General features: G+C 36.5%; 1 protein-coding gene across 1 annotated transcript in view; it reads left to right on the plus strand.

Annotated features, from left to right (window-relative positions):
• SRD5A1 (steroid 5 alpha-reductase 1) overlaps positions 1-19,749 on the plus strand; it is a 34,961-nt gene that overhangs the window by 1,185 nt on the left and 14,027 nt on the right. Inside the window, exons 2-3 of the mRNA XM_051969829.1 lie at positions 6,158-6,324; positions 19,530-19,631. Of these exons, the coding sequence (XP_051825789.1) occupies positions 6,158-6,324; positions 19,530-19,631 (269 nt within the window). The remainder of the gene's footprint in view (positions 1-6,157; positions 6,325-19,529; positions 19,632-19,749) is intronic.

The following is a 19,749-nucleotide window of genomic DNA, read 5'->3' on the forward strand; positions in this document are numbered from 1 at the left end:
GTGTCTCCCGTACTTAGGCTAGGCTTTGGAAAGTTGACAGGACCATATCGGAAGCCTTTATAGCATGCTAGAACCTATATTATTACCACTTTCCCCACTGGTGGGATTGCTTCGGAGAACCAAGGCACAATAATTTGATAAACAACCCTATAAGACAAGACTGTCGTGAACACTTGAAGGTTGTTGGAAAATGCTGGAAGCCTATGACGTATTGGCTTGGTTCCCAGCGTCTATCACCTTTAGTTATACTAAAGTTAATGTCTGTCTCTGGTATTTTATTTGCCTGTTTACTTGTTGTTTTCCTCTAATAGAACCAAGTTGCTAAGGGCAGAGAATTTTGGTTTTGACTTTGTATTCCCAGGATCTAGCACCATGTCTGGTATATTGAAGGTATTTAATAAATGTTTGTTGAATTTAATTGACTTGATAGAGATTAATTAGGAAGCTATTGAAAGAAGCCAGCTGAGAAGTGATGAGTTCTTGAATTTGGGTCCTTTGGAGTGGAGAGTAAAGAAAGAATATGAAAGATATTATTTCTTCTAATAAATGTTCTGATTTGGCCAAATTTCCTGAGGTCTCAGGGTTATGAAGTTTAAATTAAATAAGAATGAAGAACAAAGTTATCTTGGTTAAATGGTCCAATTAACATTTGTTCATCGCTAAAATATTTGTATATACAAATGCTGTGTTTAGCTTTGGCAGAATAGAAACAATATAATATTTCTTTGTGTCAGTAAATATTGTCTTGCTCTTATTTTCAGAAGGCTTATAAAACTTAAAAGATTAAAGAAATGTGTATTATTGTTAAACAGTCAGACCTCACTTTGTTCATTTCATATATTCTTGAAAAGTTTTGTGTGTAAAGAAATTAATAGGTAGTCATAATTTCTTGTTGACATACATAGGATGGGGCAACATGGTACAGTGAAAAGTGCTGGATTTGAAGGGTTGGGTTTGAATCCTGTCTCTAGGATTATAGCTATGTAATTTAGGGCAAGTCATTAAATTTTTCTAGAACTCAATTTCCTTATCTATAAAATGAGAATTGGGCACGTAGGTAGCACAGTGGCTAGCAGGCCAGACCTAGAGTAGGGATGATCTGAGTTCAAATACAGCCTCAGACAATAGCTGTGTCACTCTTGTCAAGTCCTTTAATCCTGTTTGCCTCAGTTTCCTCTTCTGTAAAGTGAGCTCCAGTATCTTTATTAAGAAGATCCTGAAGAGTTGGCCACAATTAAAAGAACAATCCAAGGAGAATTGTACTTAGATGGTTTTTGAGGTGCTTTCCACTTCTTATCTGGGATCTTAAACTCATTTTAAAATGTTTTCCCACAGGAAATACTTTTGGAAACAATGTCTTTTGCAATAAAAATGCTTAAGAATGTTAGTTTAAGGAGCATAGACAACTTTCCACGTTATATACCACTTTATAATTAGTGTCTACATAAAATCCCTATCCCTTCCTGTTTCCTATCCTTCTCCCTTGTCTTTTCCTTTCTAGCAGCTATACTAAGAAACTACTAACCCTTCTCATTCAAGGCATACTCATGCTTTATTCATCAAATTTCATCATCATCATCATCAGTATTTTATTCAGTTTAGCTCCAAAGATAGAATCACAAAATAGCATATGAAAGTATGGTAAGACGGTTATAACATATTGTGGTTGTTCAGAGGAGAATAAGAATTATAAAACATGCATACCATTTTAGAAGGGGTAGGAATCCCAAAAGTCAGTGGTTTTATAGGTTACTAATGCCAGAGTAGTTTTCATTTGCAGAAGCAAATTAATGGAAATGTCATAACAAACAAGTTTCCTGGTCTCTTTCAATTCACTACAAACCTGTGTGTGGAAATAGGAAGGCTATTCCTTTTTGAAGGACTTTTTTCTAAGATGCTAAGAAACCCTTGAGATCATTCATACCCTGGGAATGGTTATCACTTACCCAAGATTGGTGGAATGATCCAAATCTTGTTTGAGCTTTAGGGGGTGGGGGTGGGGAGAAATATTCAATATGAACAAGGGAAAAGGAGTAACTAATGGTGCATGTAGAAATTATCTAAATAAAATTAATCACTTTGGTCACTTTCAATTATCTGTGTAAAGTTTTTCTCTAAATTTTTGTACAGTTATGTACAGTTTGCAAAACCAAAACAGCTGTTCTCTGATTTCCAAAGGCATTTATTTAGAAAATAAAAGTACTGGCTGATATATTCAGCACACAAATATATTCAATAAGGAAATAAAACCTGTGGAAAAACTACCCAGTGTTACGTAAAACCAGCTAGTGTATCAAATGTGCTGATAGGAAGGCAGATATAAGTAAACTTTCCAATGATGAATGTTGAAAGATTAAAAAAAACAAAACATAAAATTGACCAATGTAAAATAACATTAACAAACTTGGCTCCAAAAAAGAGACGAAAGTACACCTCCTTTCTTTACGTCAGTTTGTATGGAGTATTACATGAAATGTCAGACTTAGGTTATGAATTGGTCAGTTTTGCTGAACTGCTTTTCCTTCATTTTTTAAAAATCCTTTGTTATAAGAAATTTCCCTCTGGGAAGGGGGTGGAATATATTGGGAAGTGTAAGTGCTTTTTAAAAATATATCAAAAAATTGTAAATAAATATTAAAGAAAGCAGACAAAATTTCTCAATTTTCTGGGTATGTATAGCCCTGACAATTTCTATATATGTTCTTGGTATGACTGGCTATTACAGTAATCATAGTTTTGCCTTCCCTGCTTTTCAGTTTTGGGGAGAGAATACAGTATTATATGCCAAAACAACCCAGGACTTACTGATGATTGATACATTCATGGCATTTTCTAGCTTTTGTAAAGCATTCCTGAGATGGTTTTGTTTTTGTTTTCTTAATTCTCAAATGAAAAGGAATAGGAGGAACAAAGAATATTGGAGCTAGTCATTAATATTGTGCTGTATAGTTCCTCTTATAATATGTGCAATAGTATGTCCCACTAATAGGAGATCACCAATGGCTTCACTTCCCTGTGTCTGTCTTTGAATACAAATAAATTATTTGGTTCTTTGAGCTACACCTCTTCCCAGATCTTCTTTGAGCTCACAGCTCATTTTATACCAAAAACTTGCTTCTCTATAGCTTATAGATAACTTTACACAAAAGGTAACTACCACGACCTTTCATCTTTTATGTTAAGGTTTTTGAAATCATATAGCCAAGCTGATTGGGAATAGCTATCAGCTTGAAATTTAATACCTATTCAAAGTAGTTGAACATCCTTTAAAAAAAAAAAACGGGGCAGCTAGGTGGCTCAGTGGATAGAGCACCAGCCCTGAAGTCAGGAGGATCTGACTTCTAATGTACTCTCAGACACTTAACACTTGCTAGTTGTGTGACCCTGGGCAACCCCAATTGCCTCAGAAAAGAAAAGGGGGAAAAAAAAAAAAGCTGACTCATATGATGCTTTACAATTTGTTTTCTCATTTGAGATATTCATACCCACCCTGGGAAGTCAGTGCCATTATTGTCACAGGTTTACAGTTGAGAAATCTGGGGCAAACTGTTAAGTAACTTGCTCAATCACACAATAAAGATGTGAATGATAAGGAATTTGAATTTGCTTCTTCCAGACTCCAGTCCTGAGGCTCTGACCACTGTACTACCTAACTAGCTGTCCATGAAAGCCTATCTCAATCCAAAGCAAAGAAATAATAATAATAGTAACAATGATAATAATAATAAACTGTCCATGAACTGACCCTCTGCCTTCAGAGCATAATTCTTAAAAGACTCCAGACACACTCACCTCTCTTTATAGTTGCTGAATTGCATGCAAGAGAATGCTTTACTTTCATTTTCTTTATGCTTATGATACATCCATTATGTATGGATGCTTAGACACTCTTCAATTAATCCCTGTGGGTTAGTGAGGGACGCTGTGAAATAATATAAGGAATGCTGGCAGAAGCAGAGCCACTTGAGAGCAACAGGCTCCCACACTGGACTCTTATTCTTTTGCATTATCCTTCTCCCAATTTAGCCATAAGATTATTCCATGCTAAATCTGACAACAGTGCAAATAATTCTAGTGCTAGATTGCTTAAAGTTAGGTCTTGTAGTTTAGGTGTGAGAATAGATGAAACATTCTTATGTAATATTTAACAACAACAAAAAAAAAAGCATACTTAACAGTAACAGGAAGAGGACATTCAGCAAAGATACAAGTCCCCTTGCTTCCATACATAACACAGTGAAATGCCCTCCATTCAGCTTGAGCACCAGATTTTTTTCTGCCTTAGGCAATGAGGAAATGAGGTCAATTGTTTCACTACCATTCTGGGGACCAGTTAAGTTTCCATGACAATTTCATTGCCTTTTTATTTATTTATTTATTTATTTATTTATTTATTTTTTTTTTAAATAACTTTTTATTGGCAGAACCCATGCCAGGGTAATTTTTTACAGCATTATCCCTTGCACTCACTTCTGTTCCGATTTTTCCCTTCCCTCCCTCTACCCTCTCCCTCAGATGGCAAGCAGTCCTTTACATGTTAAATAGGTTACAGTATATCCTAGATACAATTTATGTGTGCAGAACCGGACAGTTCTCTTGTAGCACAGGGAGAATTGGATTCAGAAGGTATAAATAACCCGGGAAGAAAAACAAAAATGCAAGCAGTTTATGTTCATTTCCCAGTGTTCTTTCTTTGGGTGTAGTTGCTTCTGTCCATCCTTGATCAATTGAAACTGAGTTAGGTCTCTTTATCAAAGAGATCCATTTTCATCAGAATACGTCCTCATACAGTATCGTTGTTGAGGTATATAATGATCTCCTGGTTCTGCTCATTTCACTTAGCATCAGTTCATGTAAATCTCACCAGTCCTCTCTGTATTCATCCTGCTGGTCATTCCTTACAGAACAATAATATTCCATAACGCTCATATACCACAATTTACTCAACCATTCTCCAATTGATGGGCATCCATTCATTTTCCAGCTTCTAGCCACTACAAAACAGGACTGCCACAAACATTTTGGCACATACAGGTCCCTTTCCCTTCTTTAGTGTCTCTTTGGGGTATAAGTCCAGTAGAGACACTGCTGGATCAAAGGGTATTTCATTGCCTTTTTAGAAAAAAAACTAGCTTACCCTACATAAAATAGATGTTGTTCTTACCCCAACATTCATGTTAAAAGAGGTAATGGTAATATGTATTTTCATGTTATTGAAATCTTTAATAACTAAGAATAGCTACAAATTTACACAATAACTTCAACCTCACATTGAGACCCTACCACTTTCTTAGAATGATAATTGTTATATGAAACAGGAATAAAGATGTGAATACTAAGAAATTTTATTTAGATTTTCATGAACTAGATTGTTGGTTGTTTGAGATTTTAAGTTAATATTAAAATATATTGACATTGCTTTTACCATATGGCCAAGCCATCTTTTTCATTAATAGATGGACTAGTCACATGTATAAAATAACCGATAACAGGTGTGTTGAGGTGTGAGAAATGAGGGTTGAGAAATCCTCTGACAGCAATGGAGTCCCCTAGCAGGCTTTGTGAAAGAATTCACACCCTAATGAATGAGGCATGAGATTTGTGGCAAAAAATGTGTTTATTACACTAAGAAAACAACTTTCTTAGTGGGGAAAATCCTGTTAGGATTTTTGCAAAGGTTTGAGCACATAGTTTGGAGTTTTTGAGGGACTAATTTTCAATCCAGTAGAGAGTAGTGATTATGCCCCAGGCCAAGATCTCCAATTGAATTGTAAGAGAGATTATTTGGGAGTTTATTCTATAATCAGGAAAGTGGGGCCCCTCCCAAAGGCCAGGAGGGGTTTCTATTCAGGGCCTTTCCAACCCTTTCTCCCCAAAGATCAGAGAGACAGTTTACATCAAGTAGATAAGCTTGCATGCTCCAATGTCATCCTCGTAACTTTCAAAGAAGCGAAAGTCCCTAGAACATTGAGTACCCCAATCTTTCTACCCCTTTATTCCCTATCCCTGATAAAAATAATGGGAGGGAAGGAACAAGAAGCATATAGGATAGCTAAGCATAGATTATTTACAATTTGCATAATTGTAAAGAGTACCCACTTTGTTGAGATCACATAACCATTTGGATATTAAAATGTGTCTTTCTTTTTTTCCTTAGGTCATTAATTTTTCCCTTTCTGATTCGTGGAGGAAAGCCAGTACCTATCCTAGTATTTTTGTTGGCATTCATATTCTGTACCCTTAATGGCTACTTACAAAGCCAGTACTTGAGTAACTATGCTGTATACTCTGATAACTGGATAAAAGATCCTCGTTTTATTACAGGTAAGTCTGATAACCAATTATATAAAACATTCCTACAACTGGGAACCAGCAGTGCATAATGTAAAGAACACCAGTCTTGAAGTCAGAAGAAGCGGATTTTAGCATTGGCTTATTTAACTTTTCTGAGCTTTAGTTTCCTCATCAGTAAAATGAAGATAATAAATCTTTCACTTTGGGTTTAATGTAAAAATGACCGTTTTTTCTATTCTTCATTTAAATAATAAATCTTCTAGTATATGAAGACAAGGTTACCTACCACATTTGTATTTAATGTAAACTAGTGGCTTTTTTTTTAAGTAGTTTTTTTTTTTTACTTATTAACTTTGGATAGCTTTAATTTCCCAATAATAATAAGAGTACTACTGAAGGTAATGTGTTGCTAAGGAAGCAGTAGATTTTCTCTCCATAGAGATCTTCTAGCAAAGATGGAAATTTGTAGGATGTTTTAGAGAAGAACCTTGTTCAGTTAGACTAGATTGCCTTTGAGGTCCCTTCCAACTGACATTCTGTAATATGTAAACTTGAAATATTATATAAATGTGAATTACTTTTTTTAAAAAATTGTCTAGCACATAAGTGTCTCAAATTTTTCAATACTGGACTACATAGTTAGAAATCTTAAATTTATAGATGGAGATATAGAAGAGTCCTTAAAGGGGATCCAGTCCAACTACCTGATCTGATGGAGAATTTGAGGTCCAGAGAAAACAAATTCATATTTTATAGGCATCGTTAATTGGATTACATCAATTGACTCAAAGAATAACAGATCTACAGCTGGAAGGAAACTTAGATGACAACTAATACAACCCATTGTTTTATAGAGGAACTAACTGAGGTCCATAGAGATTGAGTGACTTGCCAAGGTCACACAGGTAGTAAACATCAGAAGTATGTTTTGAACCTGGGGCCTCTGACCTATAACCAGGGCCGTGCCATTTTACCATGCTTTTTAATTCATACATGCCTGTTAACATGACTTGTGGCAAAAGTGGTTAGTAATAAACAAATACTTGGGTCCAATTACATCACCATCACTTTATACAGGTAATATATGTAAATGAGACAACTCTGAGTTTTTTTTTTTTTTTTTTTTTTTTTTTTTTACTTTTAACCTAATACAGGCATCTGGTTTATGTATCACCTATTAGCTATTTGCAATCTAAGAAATTTTAGGTTATTTGAAGATGCTTAAATAAATCTAGTCCTATTTGAACAACTATTTTGTTTTCTTTTTTGCTCCTCCACAACTCTTTCAGGTCTTCCTTTTTCCAATTGATGCACTAAACTTATTTGTGTTCTTGAAAACGGTTTCTAAACTATTAAAGTGACGGATTTTCAGGCCAGCCATGAAAATGATAAAAACCAGGTTGGGGTATTTCAGTCTTCAAACAGTGCTCCTCAAAGCTAATTATGATACCATTCCCTTATATCATCCTATATAAATGATTCTCTGTACCAGAGTGTGGATAATTTGAAAAATTCTGTCAGCAGTAGTATTTGATATTTACAACATCACAAAAAAAAAGGAGAAATTAAGTCAAGAAATATAATATATCCAATTGGGATATGACATCCCATGCTTGAATAGACAAGAGAAAGGATAGGTAAAAACTGAAACCATTCACACATCATCCCTCAAAGATAGCAAACTGGATAGAAGAAAGGTCCAAAGCCATATTTTCCCATCTGTAGGACCCATATTTAGACCAAAGAACTATTGCCAAGAATCTGAGAAGCTTGAATACACTGAGTACTGTTGTTTTGAGGTTTGCCAATAGTACAATTACTATTAGGTAGAAACCTGATTTTTTTTCTTAATCTTACAACAGAGTAAGCCCAAAGCATTTGGAAACTACTACCCTAGATAATCTAGACAATACTAGAATCTCTTATCTCTTTCCAGAAGAACTTTGGAGTTATAGACTTTCATCTAAGAGATAAAAGGTGTCACAAATTCCTGGTAGAACAAGTATTAGATTTAAAAAGCTGGGTTTTAATCCCAGTTTGTCCACTTACTGTGTGCCTTTAGATAATTCACTTAAACTATCTCAGTCTGCTTTATCACTCTCAAAGTGGGAATTGGACTAGTTTTTCTCTAAGATCCTTTTAATGGTTGTAAAAGTATGTACATGAAATATAATATGTGTACTTGACAAAACGGTTATCTGGAAGACATTATTAAACTTATTAAACCCAAGTTCCTGGATACTATTAATACTAACATCTCATAGTAAACTATTTAAAAGTGCTTGTAAATTAATTATTTGGATAGATTAAAGATCATGTTCAGTAAAAACAACATAAGTGCATGAAAAGTTAACTCAAATATCTCTGCTTTCTTCCTCCAATGTAATGTTCTGTTTAGTTTTCTGGAGGAGTCGGGACCAGCCTTGGTCTCAGCAGAATAATCACCACAAGAATAGTCAGGGATAAAGTCCAAAGTCTTTATTATCAGTTTGTCTCCTTTGCCTGGGGCCCAGCTAGCTTTCTGGAGGCCCTCCGGAATGGATCTTGGTTTCAGTGGAGAAGTGAAGGAGACAGGACAGCCACCACAAGGGTCTTTATCTTCAAGTCTGTCTGCCCTCCCAGATAGATCTCTTAGCTCTAATATACTCTATAAGTACATCATCCTAGGTATTAATCTTGTAGAATGGGTGTCAACTTGTAGAACTATACTAAATACTAAGTACATGTAAACTAGAGAATCATTATCTTAATTCCACTGAGTTAATATCTTGTTTTAGGATTAAATCAATCATACTGAACTAGAGAACTATTAATCACCATGCTAAACTAGGTAATCATTGTCTTGTCAATTCCACTGACTTAATACCTTGTTGTAGGATTAAATCAATCATACTGAGCCTTAAGTATATTTCTCCAGAGTTCCTGCCCTTTACACTCCAAAAACATGCATTTTCATTTACTATGACATATTTGTGACACTGCTTTGATTCAACATTGTTGACATGCTAATATATTTATTCAGGATGAGGTTAGTATTGATTCTCCCCCATCTTCCCCTTTTCTTTATGCTCATATCTATTTATTTGAATTATAGTACCTGGGAGACATTGTGAAAACTAATTAGAGAAGGCTACTATCTTAAAATAGTTAATAAATCTTGTATGTGTCAGGCCCTGTGTGAAGGGCTTAGGAATACAAAAAAAGGGGAAAAAACCAGCTTCTCCTTCTGAGAAACTCACAAGCTAATGGAGAGAGGATATAAAAACAGCTAATGTACAAACATTAAGGAGCTCTTCTTCAACACAAGGTAACATGCAGTGGAGGAAATTAGAAGTATTCCAATGAAAACAAAGGTACTCAATTTCACTTTATTTTCCCTTAAGCAATATATGTTATAACCAAACTAGTTTGTTGATATTTCCCAGGCATCTTCCTTCTTTGCTTTCCTTTTTTGCACACTCTGTACCTGGAATGCTCATTTACTTCACTTTCTTTCTTCAGATTCCTGATTTTCTTTAGGACTCAATTCATGTTCTCTACACAGGACCTTGCCTGATCTCCTTACTTGGTAATGGCCTCATCTCCCATCCCCATCACAAAAAAAGTAATTAGTACTTTATATATAGTTTGTATTTATAAGCCACTGAAAGGCACTAATTGTTTTGTTTTTATGTTAGTATTCCCATCTAGGACAGTGCATAACACCTATTAGGATCTTAATAATCTCTCATTGAGTTGAATCATTTGTAAATAACATACTAATTTAGTTGAGAACAACCAACTATAAAGCAAAAAAAGTAACTTAGATATAAGTGAGCTCAGTAAAATTTCAGGGATAGAAGGGCCTTGTAAAGGCTGATATTATGAAAAGGTATACTTAAATCAGACAACCAAGCACTTAAGGCTAATTACCTATTTGATATGAGACAATGACTTTATTAGCATTTGTTTGGAAAAATGGTTTTTCTCACTGTTTGGTGCTTACTCAATGTTGGTCTTAAGATAATCATAGGCAAGGATTAGAAGGTGGGGTGAGATAAGCCAGAGTCACTTTGCAGCAGGAGGAGAAGGAGAAAGGTGGAGATTCTGGACTCCAGAATCTAGAAAAGATCTTTGGCAAAACTCCTAGCAGTTTGCCTGCTTCTCTCCCTAAAGACCAAAAACTTTTACTTATCCTGACTCTGGCTGATCCTGAGGCTTCCAGGGAGCTAGTCTGGACTTAACATTTTGGCGCCCAATGTGGACTAAGGACCCTAATTTCACTGAAGAAGTCCTGCTGAGTAGGAAATAGGGTGAGTATTTTAATAGACAAACAGGGAACTCGCTTTGTTAAGGGCTAAACTAATAACTCTCATTTTCTAGCTGAAATGCAGCAGATGTTAGGAAAAGATTCTCCCCCAACCCCACCCTGAGGTAGATCTACAGGAAGCATACTCAGACTAATAAAGAGACAGGGTTTGATTGTAACTTAGGAGCAGATTGATGGATTCATGGATACATGTCCCCTTGGTTCTTCAAGGAAGAAGAAATAGAGGCAGATAATTGGAAACTAGTAGGAGATCAACTACGTGAATACTACAATGATAAAGGTCCTAATTCAGTTTCCAAAGAAACATTCTATATATACAACATAATACAATTGGCCTTAAAAAATCCCGCAAGTTATAGAAAAAAGAAAAGTTTTAAGAATAGCCAGATGAGGAAGTGTGAGGAGAAAGAGAAAGAGAAAGGAGAGATTAATGGCAATATCGCCAGAGGGCACAAGGAGTTAAGTGAACTTGAAGGGCATAGTGATTCTCATTCTCACAGGGGCAACCTTCAACTCCACCTATACCCCAGCAGAATCTTGACCTTCCCCATCAACTTCACCTTCCTGGGTGGAGGGAGGAGGAGGAGTGGGAGGGGCAGTGATATCACCAGCACCTTCCCCCCCACCTCACCCCCAGCAATCACCCTCTCCTATGACTAAATTTCAAAGGCACTACTTAAAGTCACAGAAGAAGGGAAGAATGTAGCTGATTTGAAAATAGGAATGTATCCCATGGTTGAATAGCTTGATTCTTAAGGTCAAGAAAGCAGAAGATCTGCTCCATTGATCTCAAAGACCTGAAAAAAGCTTGCACTCTTTATGGGGCTACATCATCTTATGTTAAGATGTTATTACAGAATTTGGCTTATGAAATTTTAACCCCTAGTGACTGGAAATCTATAGCAAAGACATGCTTAGAACCTGGACAAAACTTATTGTGGCTCTCTAAATATAGTGAACTCTGTAGGATACAAGCCCAATGAAAAAAGGCAAACTGGAGTTAATACTCCAATGACCTATGATCAACTAACAGGTGTAGTTTCTTATGCAAACATTTCAGCACAGATTAATTATCCCATAACAGGATATATGCAAATTGCTTCTGCTGCTATCAAAACATGAGATTTTATCCCAGGTAAACAGGACAGAGAAGAGGCTTTCACGAAAATAGCACAAAGGCCAAATGAACCCTTTGTTGATTTTGTGGGATGTCTGTAGACAGCTATCATATGAACTATTGGCAAAAATGCAGCAACAGAAATTTTGATAAGACAACTTGCTAAAGAAGATGCTAATGAGGTTTGCAGAAGAATTATACTAGGACTACACAAGGATGCTCCTTTAGAGGAGATCACAAGATGCTGTGCCACAGTGGGCACAAATACCTTTTACAGCCAGGCTATGATGCAGACTTTCCAAGATCCGAACATGAGAAGACAGGGTCCCTTTTGGCAAGGGATTTCCAGAGATACTCGTCAATATTTTCAGTGTGGTTAAAGTAAGGCCTCTGAAAGCTCAATGTTGGCATAGAGACAGAGTGAAAAAACAGGGTGGGAGAACAATACCCAAAACCCCATGTCCAAAATGCAACAGAGGCTTCCATTGGGCATCAGAATGTAGACTGATTCAGGGAAACAGGATGAGGAGCCCAGCCCCAGGGCCCAAGGCAAAAAATACTTGGGGCACCATGGCAGCTGATGGTACACCCAGAGGACCTTTAGAAGTTCAATGCCCAGACATGACCAATCAGCCAAGAAGCAATCTAATGGGAGAAAGGGATTACACAATCAATTAGCCAGGAAGCAACCTGATGGGAGAAAGGGATTACAGTTGGGGAGAATAGAGTTGTGTGAAGCTGGGACAACTGAGATACCCCCTGGAGAAGTGAAATCTGTTCTTCTCCAGACTATGGATCTCTTTCCTCCAGGCACAGTAGGCTTGACCATTTTACCTCCTTTGAGTACTTACAAAACAGTGTCCATCCATACAGTGATGTGGGAAACTGGGGAATGTACACTAATACAGGTAGACAATGTGTGACTTATCAACCAGAAGTAGTAGCATCACGTTTACTGATACAGACTCCTAATAGGCAATATGGTGATAGTTGCCCAGATTCTGACTCCAAGCAACAGAATCCAGGAATATTCTAGATAGTAGCTGTAACAGCTGACCGACCTATGCTCACGATCTATATAAATGGCCTACCATTGGAAGGATTGGTAGACACAGGTGCAGATCATTCAGTCATAAGAGGTGCCAACTTGCCCAGTCACTGGCCAAAGACTAAGGCAGACACCTACATGTCTGGAGTAGGAGGATCAATAGCAGATGAAGTTAGTGCTACCCCTTTGAGATAGACATATGAAGGAGAAACAGGAGTTTTCACTCTTTTATAGTTGAAAAATCCCCATCAATCTGTGGGGAAGAGATGTTTTACAATAATTGGGATTACAAATCAGTACCTCGGTTTTTAGGGCTGCTATTGAAGGCCTGCCAACACTCTCATGTGTATTCCTATTCAATGGAAAACTGATACACCAGTGTGGATAGAACAGTGGCCCTTAGTTAGCAATAAAATTCAGGCCTTATTAGATATAGTATAGGAGGTTTGACCAAGGACACTTACAACCTTCTCTAAGTCCTTGGAATTCTCCTGTATTTGTTGTAAGAAAGAAATCTGGAAAATGGAGGATGTTGACTAATTTAAGAAAAGTAAATGAACAGATGGAAACTTTGGGAACTCTACTCCATCTCCTACTCAGTTGCCTGGGAGAATGGCCTCTTTGGGTTATAGACATTAAGGATTGTTTCTATTCTATCCCTCTAGATAAGAAGGATATGAAAAGATTTGTATTTTCAATGCCTAGCATTAGCTGAACCTTATAAGAGATATGAATGGATAGTTTTGCCACAGGGAATGAAAAACAGCCCTACTTTGTGTCAAATGTATGTTGCTGCTGCTCTTACTCCAGTAAGAAAAGCATTTCTAAAAGTTATGTTATTATATTACATGGATGATATATTGGGATGTGCACCTGAGGAACAAATGTTAGAAGCATGACTACAAAAGACCATAGAAACACTAACGAACTACAAATTGCATAGAGCTCCAGAAAAAATTCAAAGACATGCTTCTTTTCAATATTTAGGACATGAAGTATACCCTAAGGTCCTTACAGTACAAAAACTTTCCTTAAGAACAGAGATGCTAAACACCTTAAATGACTTTCAGAAATTGATAGGAGATATCCAATGGATGCGACCAGTGTTAGGCTTGACTACCTATCACTTGCAACCATTATATGACATTTTAAGGGGAGACAGTATTTTAAACTCACCACACCAGCTTACAAAAGAAGCTCAAGAGGCTTTGAGAGAGGTTGAACTAATTTTGTCAAATATGGTTGAAAGAGTCACTCAAAAACCCTTAGAAATATCAATTTTTGCTACAAAAGAGGCACCCACAGCAGTCTTTCATCAAGGAGGCAGTGTGATAGAGTGGGTGAATCTCCCAGCACAGCCAGAACAAAACCTTACTCCTTACCCAGTGCTTGTGGCTAGAATTTTATTATAGGCTATTAAGTGGCCAGTACAATTATCTGGGATAAGACCTGACGAGATGTACACCTTTTATACTAATGCACAAATTAACGTGTGCTGTGAAACCATCCCAGAGTGGCAAATTTTATTGACCACAGTTCCAAATTTTACACACGGGTCTCCATTAAAGATAACCAGATTATTACATAATTGGCAATGGATGCTTGAAGAAAAGGTTTCTAAAGTTCCTCTTAAAGTACCAACTGTCTTTACAGATACATACAGCATACATATTTGTGTTGTATACTCTCGTGATTTAACTATAAAGAGAGTAGCCAAAACTCCTTTTCAGTCTACTCAGCAGAATGAATGGTATGCAATCATTCTAGCTCTTACTTATTATCTAGGAGATATAAATATAATATCTGATTCAGCCTATTCAGTAGGTGTGGTACAAAGCCCACATAAAGTCCACATAGCCCAAATAAGATTTGTAGCTTCCAATAAATAAATAAATATATATATATCAGTTCTTTAAGGAACTTCAAGAGCAAGTGAGAAAGGTAAAATTTATATCTATAGATAGATATAGATATAGATAAATTCACTCTCATAGTGGACTTCCAGGTCCTATTTTTGATGGTAATTCAAAGGCAGATAGCCTTCTAATCATGTTAGCCAATACTCCTTTATTTCAGGAAGAAAAAGAATCTCATTCTAAGTATCATCAGGCTGCTCAAGCTTTATTAAAGGGCAATTTGGGATAACAAAAGAGGAAGCTAGGAGCATAGTAAAAGCCTGTACAGCTTGCCTTCCTTTCCATGCTCCTATGCTCCCTCCAAGGACAAATCCTTGTGGTCTGAGACCTAATGAAATTTGGCAAATGGATGTGACCCATTATAAATCTTTTGGTCGTCTGTCTTTTATCAATGTTGTGGTAGACACTTTTTTCAGGATTCACTTTTGCAATACCAGCAGCAAAAGAGACAGCCCAAGTGGTCACTGAATTCCTTATACAAGCATTTGCAATTATGGGTGTGCCCCAAGCAATAAAAACAGACAATGGTCCTGCATATACTTCTAAAAATTTTGCACACTTTTGTGCACAGTATAAGATTTTACACACCACTGGCATACCCTTTAATCCTCAAGGACAGGCAATAGTAGAGAGAAGAAACAGAGACATTAAGATGCTCCTTCAAAAACAAAAGAAAGGAGGAGCCATAGGTAATCCTAGAGAACTTCTAAATTTAGTTCTTTATACTATTAACTTCTTGATTTTTGAGACAGATGCACTGGCTCCGGCAGAAAGGTTTTTTAACCTACCAGAAGGGCAGTGTCCAGTGCGAGCAGCTCCACTATCTTTAGATAATCCCCGGGTGATGTGGAGAGACCCAGAAAGTGGTGGATGGAAGGGACCAGATAGGTTAACTGCTTGGAGGAAAGGGTTTGCTTGTGTCTCTACAGATGGAGAAGGAATCAGATGGGTGCCAGCAAGCTGTATTTGCCTTGTCCATCAGAGAGACGGAGCAGACCCTTGAAACAAAGGAAAAGACCCAAGGAACATTGGGTGCTTCCATTGCTGACTGTGCTCACCACTGAAAGAGCTTGGCAGTGTTTGACTCATGTTCATCAAAAATTGTTGGACTTCAAAACCCTCAGGAATCACTGGATTCTCTGAAACATGATAAGACTATTGAAGGACTTCAAAATCTGCAGGAATCATTGGATTCCCTAATACATAAAAAGACTGTTGCAGGATTTCAAGAACTTGCAGGGATTGGTTTTCCTGACACATGAAGTAATTTAGAACAATAGATTGGTTTTAGACTATCTCTTAGCTACTGAAGAAGGCATATGTGTGACTTGTTTACATACTCTCCTTCTAGGATTTCTGGCAATCTTTTACAACACTATGTTGATTCATATTGTTATATCACTTCTTGCATGTACAATTCATGTTTGTTACACCACATTGAGCCTGCACCAACTAATGTCTGGCTTGACTTTCCACTTCCCTTTGGTGCTTTTCATCTCCCTTCCTGAGATGTCAAGGAGGGTGTGATCTTCTCCTTTTTAGTGCTTTTATCTCCCTTCCTGGGAAGTCAGGGAGTGTGTGATCATCTCTTTTTTGGGGTTCTCACCTCCCTGAAAAGTCTAAAACAAAAGAAAACTGGAGATGTAAAGGGCTCAAACTATGACAAGGTATACTTGAATCAGATAACCGATCACTTAAGGCTAATTACCTATTTGATGTGAGACAATGACTCTATTTAACATATGTTTGGAAAAATGGCCCTTCTCACTGTTTGGTGTTTACTCAATGTTTGGTCTTAAAATAATCATAGGCAAAGATTAGAGGGTGGAATGACAGAGGCAAGAGCTCACTAGGTGGCAGGACAAGGAGGAGAAAAGTAGAGATTCTGGACTCCAGAATCTAGAAGAGATCTTTGGCAAAACTCCTGGCAGTTTGCCTACTTCTCCCCCTAAAGACCAAGGACTTTTACTTATCTTGACTCTGGCTGATCCTGAGGCCTCCAGGGAGCTAATCCGGACTTAACAGGGCATAGTATTCCATGGTCCATGGAAGTCATGAAAAGTGGAGGCATGCCTGAACAACTGAACAATAACAGAAGCTTCAAAAACAAGACAATAATTGTTTTGCTTTAACTTAGAAGCTTTGATAATTTGAAGCACCATTTGTCTTGTTGCATAGTTTTCTCCTTAAATGCAAGTTTTAGAGTACATAGTTCCACCCTCCAAACCAAGCTACACAGAGAATAGTAATGAAGTGAAATACCAAAACTGATAGGACCTTGCATGAAATAAAAAGATTACTATTTGATAAATTAATATGAAATGAAAAGAGTAGAAATTTAACTGTCTATTGGAAAATTGCTTTAAATATGGCAGGAAATGGATTTAAAATCCTATTTGACATCATACAGGTTGATTAGCTCTTGCTCAATGGTAGGTTTTAAACAGTTTTTATATCTAGTTTTAAAAGATAGAATAAAAGTGGAATAAAATATTAATTACAGACTAAAGTAATTGTTTCTATTTTAAATCAATTGATGGACTAGTTAGGGAGAAGTTCAATGTGCTTAATTATATGAAATATTTAATGTACAAAAGAAATTTATATATATATATGTTTCAATTCCAATAAATCAATGAGATATACAGTAGGCAGAACATAAAGATTATCTCAGACACTTGCTACCTTTGTGACCCTGAGCAAGTCACTTAACTTCTGTTTCCTTAGGTTTCCCCAGCTATAACATGTATATAATAACACCACCTACCTCTCTTGGAGTTGTTATGAGCATAAAATGCAATATTATTTATAAAGTGCTCAGCCAATGCCTTGAAAATTGTAGGCATTAATTTGGAACTATGCTCAAAAAGTTATCAAACTGGCCATACCCTTTGATCCAGCAGTGTTATTACTGGGCTTATATCCCAAAGAGATCATAAAGAAGGGAAAGGGATCTGTATGTGCACGAATGTTTGTGGCAGCCCTTTTTGTAGTGGCCAGAAACTGGAAACTGAATAGATGCCCATCAATTGGAGAATGGCTGAATAAATTGTGGTATATGAATATTATGGAATATTATTGTTCGGTAAGAAATGATCAACAGGATGATTTCAGCAAAGCCTGGAGAGACTTACACGAACTGATGCTGAGTGAAACGAACAGGGCTAGGAGATCCTTCTATCCTTCAACAACAATACTATATGATGATCAATTCTGATGGACCTGCCATCTTCATCAATGAGATCAACCAAATCAGTTCCAAAGGAGCAGTAATGAACTGAACCAGCTATGCCCAGCAAAAGAACTCTAGGAGATGATTAAGAACCATTATATTGAATTCCCAATTCCTATATTTTTGCCTGCCTGCATTTTTGATTTCCTTTACAGGCTAATTGTACAATATTTCAGAGTTCGATTCTTTTTGTACAGCAAAATAACAGTTTGGTCATGTATACTTATCATGTATCTAATTTATACTTTAATATATTTAACATCTACTGGTCATCCCGCCATCTAGGGGAGGGGGTGGCGGGGAAGGAGGGGAAAAATTGGAACAAAAGGTTTGGCAATTGTCAATGTTGTAAAATTACCCATACATATAACTTGTAAATAAAAAGCTATGAAATAAAAATTTAAATTTAAATTAAAAAAAAGAAAATTGTAGGCATTTAAATGCTTATTGAATGATTCTTAACAAAGTTGGAAAGAACAGTGATGGTTGGACTACAAGGTCTCTGAAGTTCCTTCCAATTCTAAGGTTCTAGAATTTGTGAATCATTGAAGATATATTTTTTCCCCAATTATACACTCTTGACATTGTTTTTCATATGTCATTATAATATATTCATATATATTACTACATATGATGGTGATGATGATGCTCAGTGCATCTCTCCTGCAATAAAAATTTTTTACTGATACCCCTTTCCACTCTTTCAGCTATATATACACACACCTCTTTTCACTCTCCAGTGACAACTCTATCTATCTGAGCTTGATAACCCAGTTAACAAAGATTCCTTTCTTCCTTCTTTTCTTCCTTCCTTCCTTTCTGCCTTTCTTTCCTTTTCCCTTTCCTCTTTCCTTCCTGCCTGCCTTCTATTATTTATTTATTATTATTATCTATTATTATTATTATTATGTTTGCTGAGGCATTTAGGGTTAAGTGACTTGCCCAGAGTCACACAGTTAGAAAGTATTAAGTATTTGAGAATAGATTTGAAATCAGGTTCTCCTGGCTTCAGGACTGGTACTCTATCCATTGCACTACCTAGCTGCCCCCTGTAATTTAGTTAGATTTTTTTTTTGACTAGGTGAAAGAGGAGATTCTTTCCCTCAATTGCTACCTGGTTTTAATCACTGAATGGATGTAGCCTTAGTCAAACTGACCTGTTGAAGTCCTTAGCTTAATAAATACCAAGGTCTCCCATTTCATCCAGGGCCAGCTCCAGTCATTCTGATCTGCATCCGGCCCCTGGATCTAGATGTCTGTGGAGGGAAAAGTGAGGCAGATAACCTTGCACAGCCCTCCCTCACTTGAATCCAATTTACTTGCATGTCATGAAATCACCTCCCTGATATCATGGTCCTCTTGGAGAATGAAGGACAAACAATAACAATAATAATTTTCCCTGCAAAGATATAGAGGCTGGGGGATTGTATAATTAATAATCTTTGAACAATTAAAGAAGAAAATTAATATTTTTCAATGTCCTGGAGGGTAGTGAAACAAGAAGCAGATTTCATAATAGTAGCAATTAAATTGTTTTAGAAAGATTTTATGTTAGTATAGTAGTATTTATAAGTACTAAAGCAATTTTTATTTTCATTTCTTTCCCTCATTAGGTTGTGCCATGTGGCTAATAGGGTTGGTAATAAATATCTATTCTGATCATATCTTAAGAAACTTGAGAAAACCAGGAGAGACTGGATACAAAATACCAAGAGGTAAGTAAAAATCATATTGGAATGAACTATTAATGAAATTATTGTAGTATTGCACCAAAATTATGTAAGATTCTGATAAGCAACTTTAGTATAATATTGAACCATTTAGGTAATGTTC

This window comes from Antechinus flavipes, chromosome 1 (genome assembly GCF_016432865.1).
Source record: "Antechinus flavipes isolate AdamAnt ecotype Samford, QLD, Australia chromosome 1, AdamAnt_v2, whole genome shotgun sequence".
NCBI classification, from domain to species: domain Eukaryota; kingdom Metazoa; phylum Chordata; class Mammalia; order Dasyuromorphia; family Dasyuridae; genus Antechinus; species Antechinus flavipes.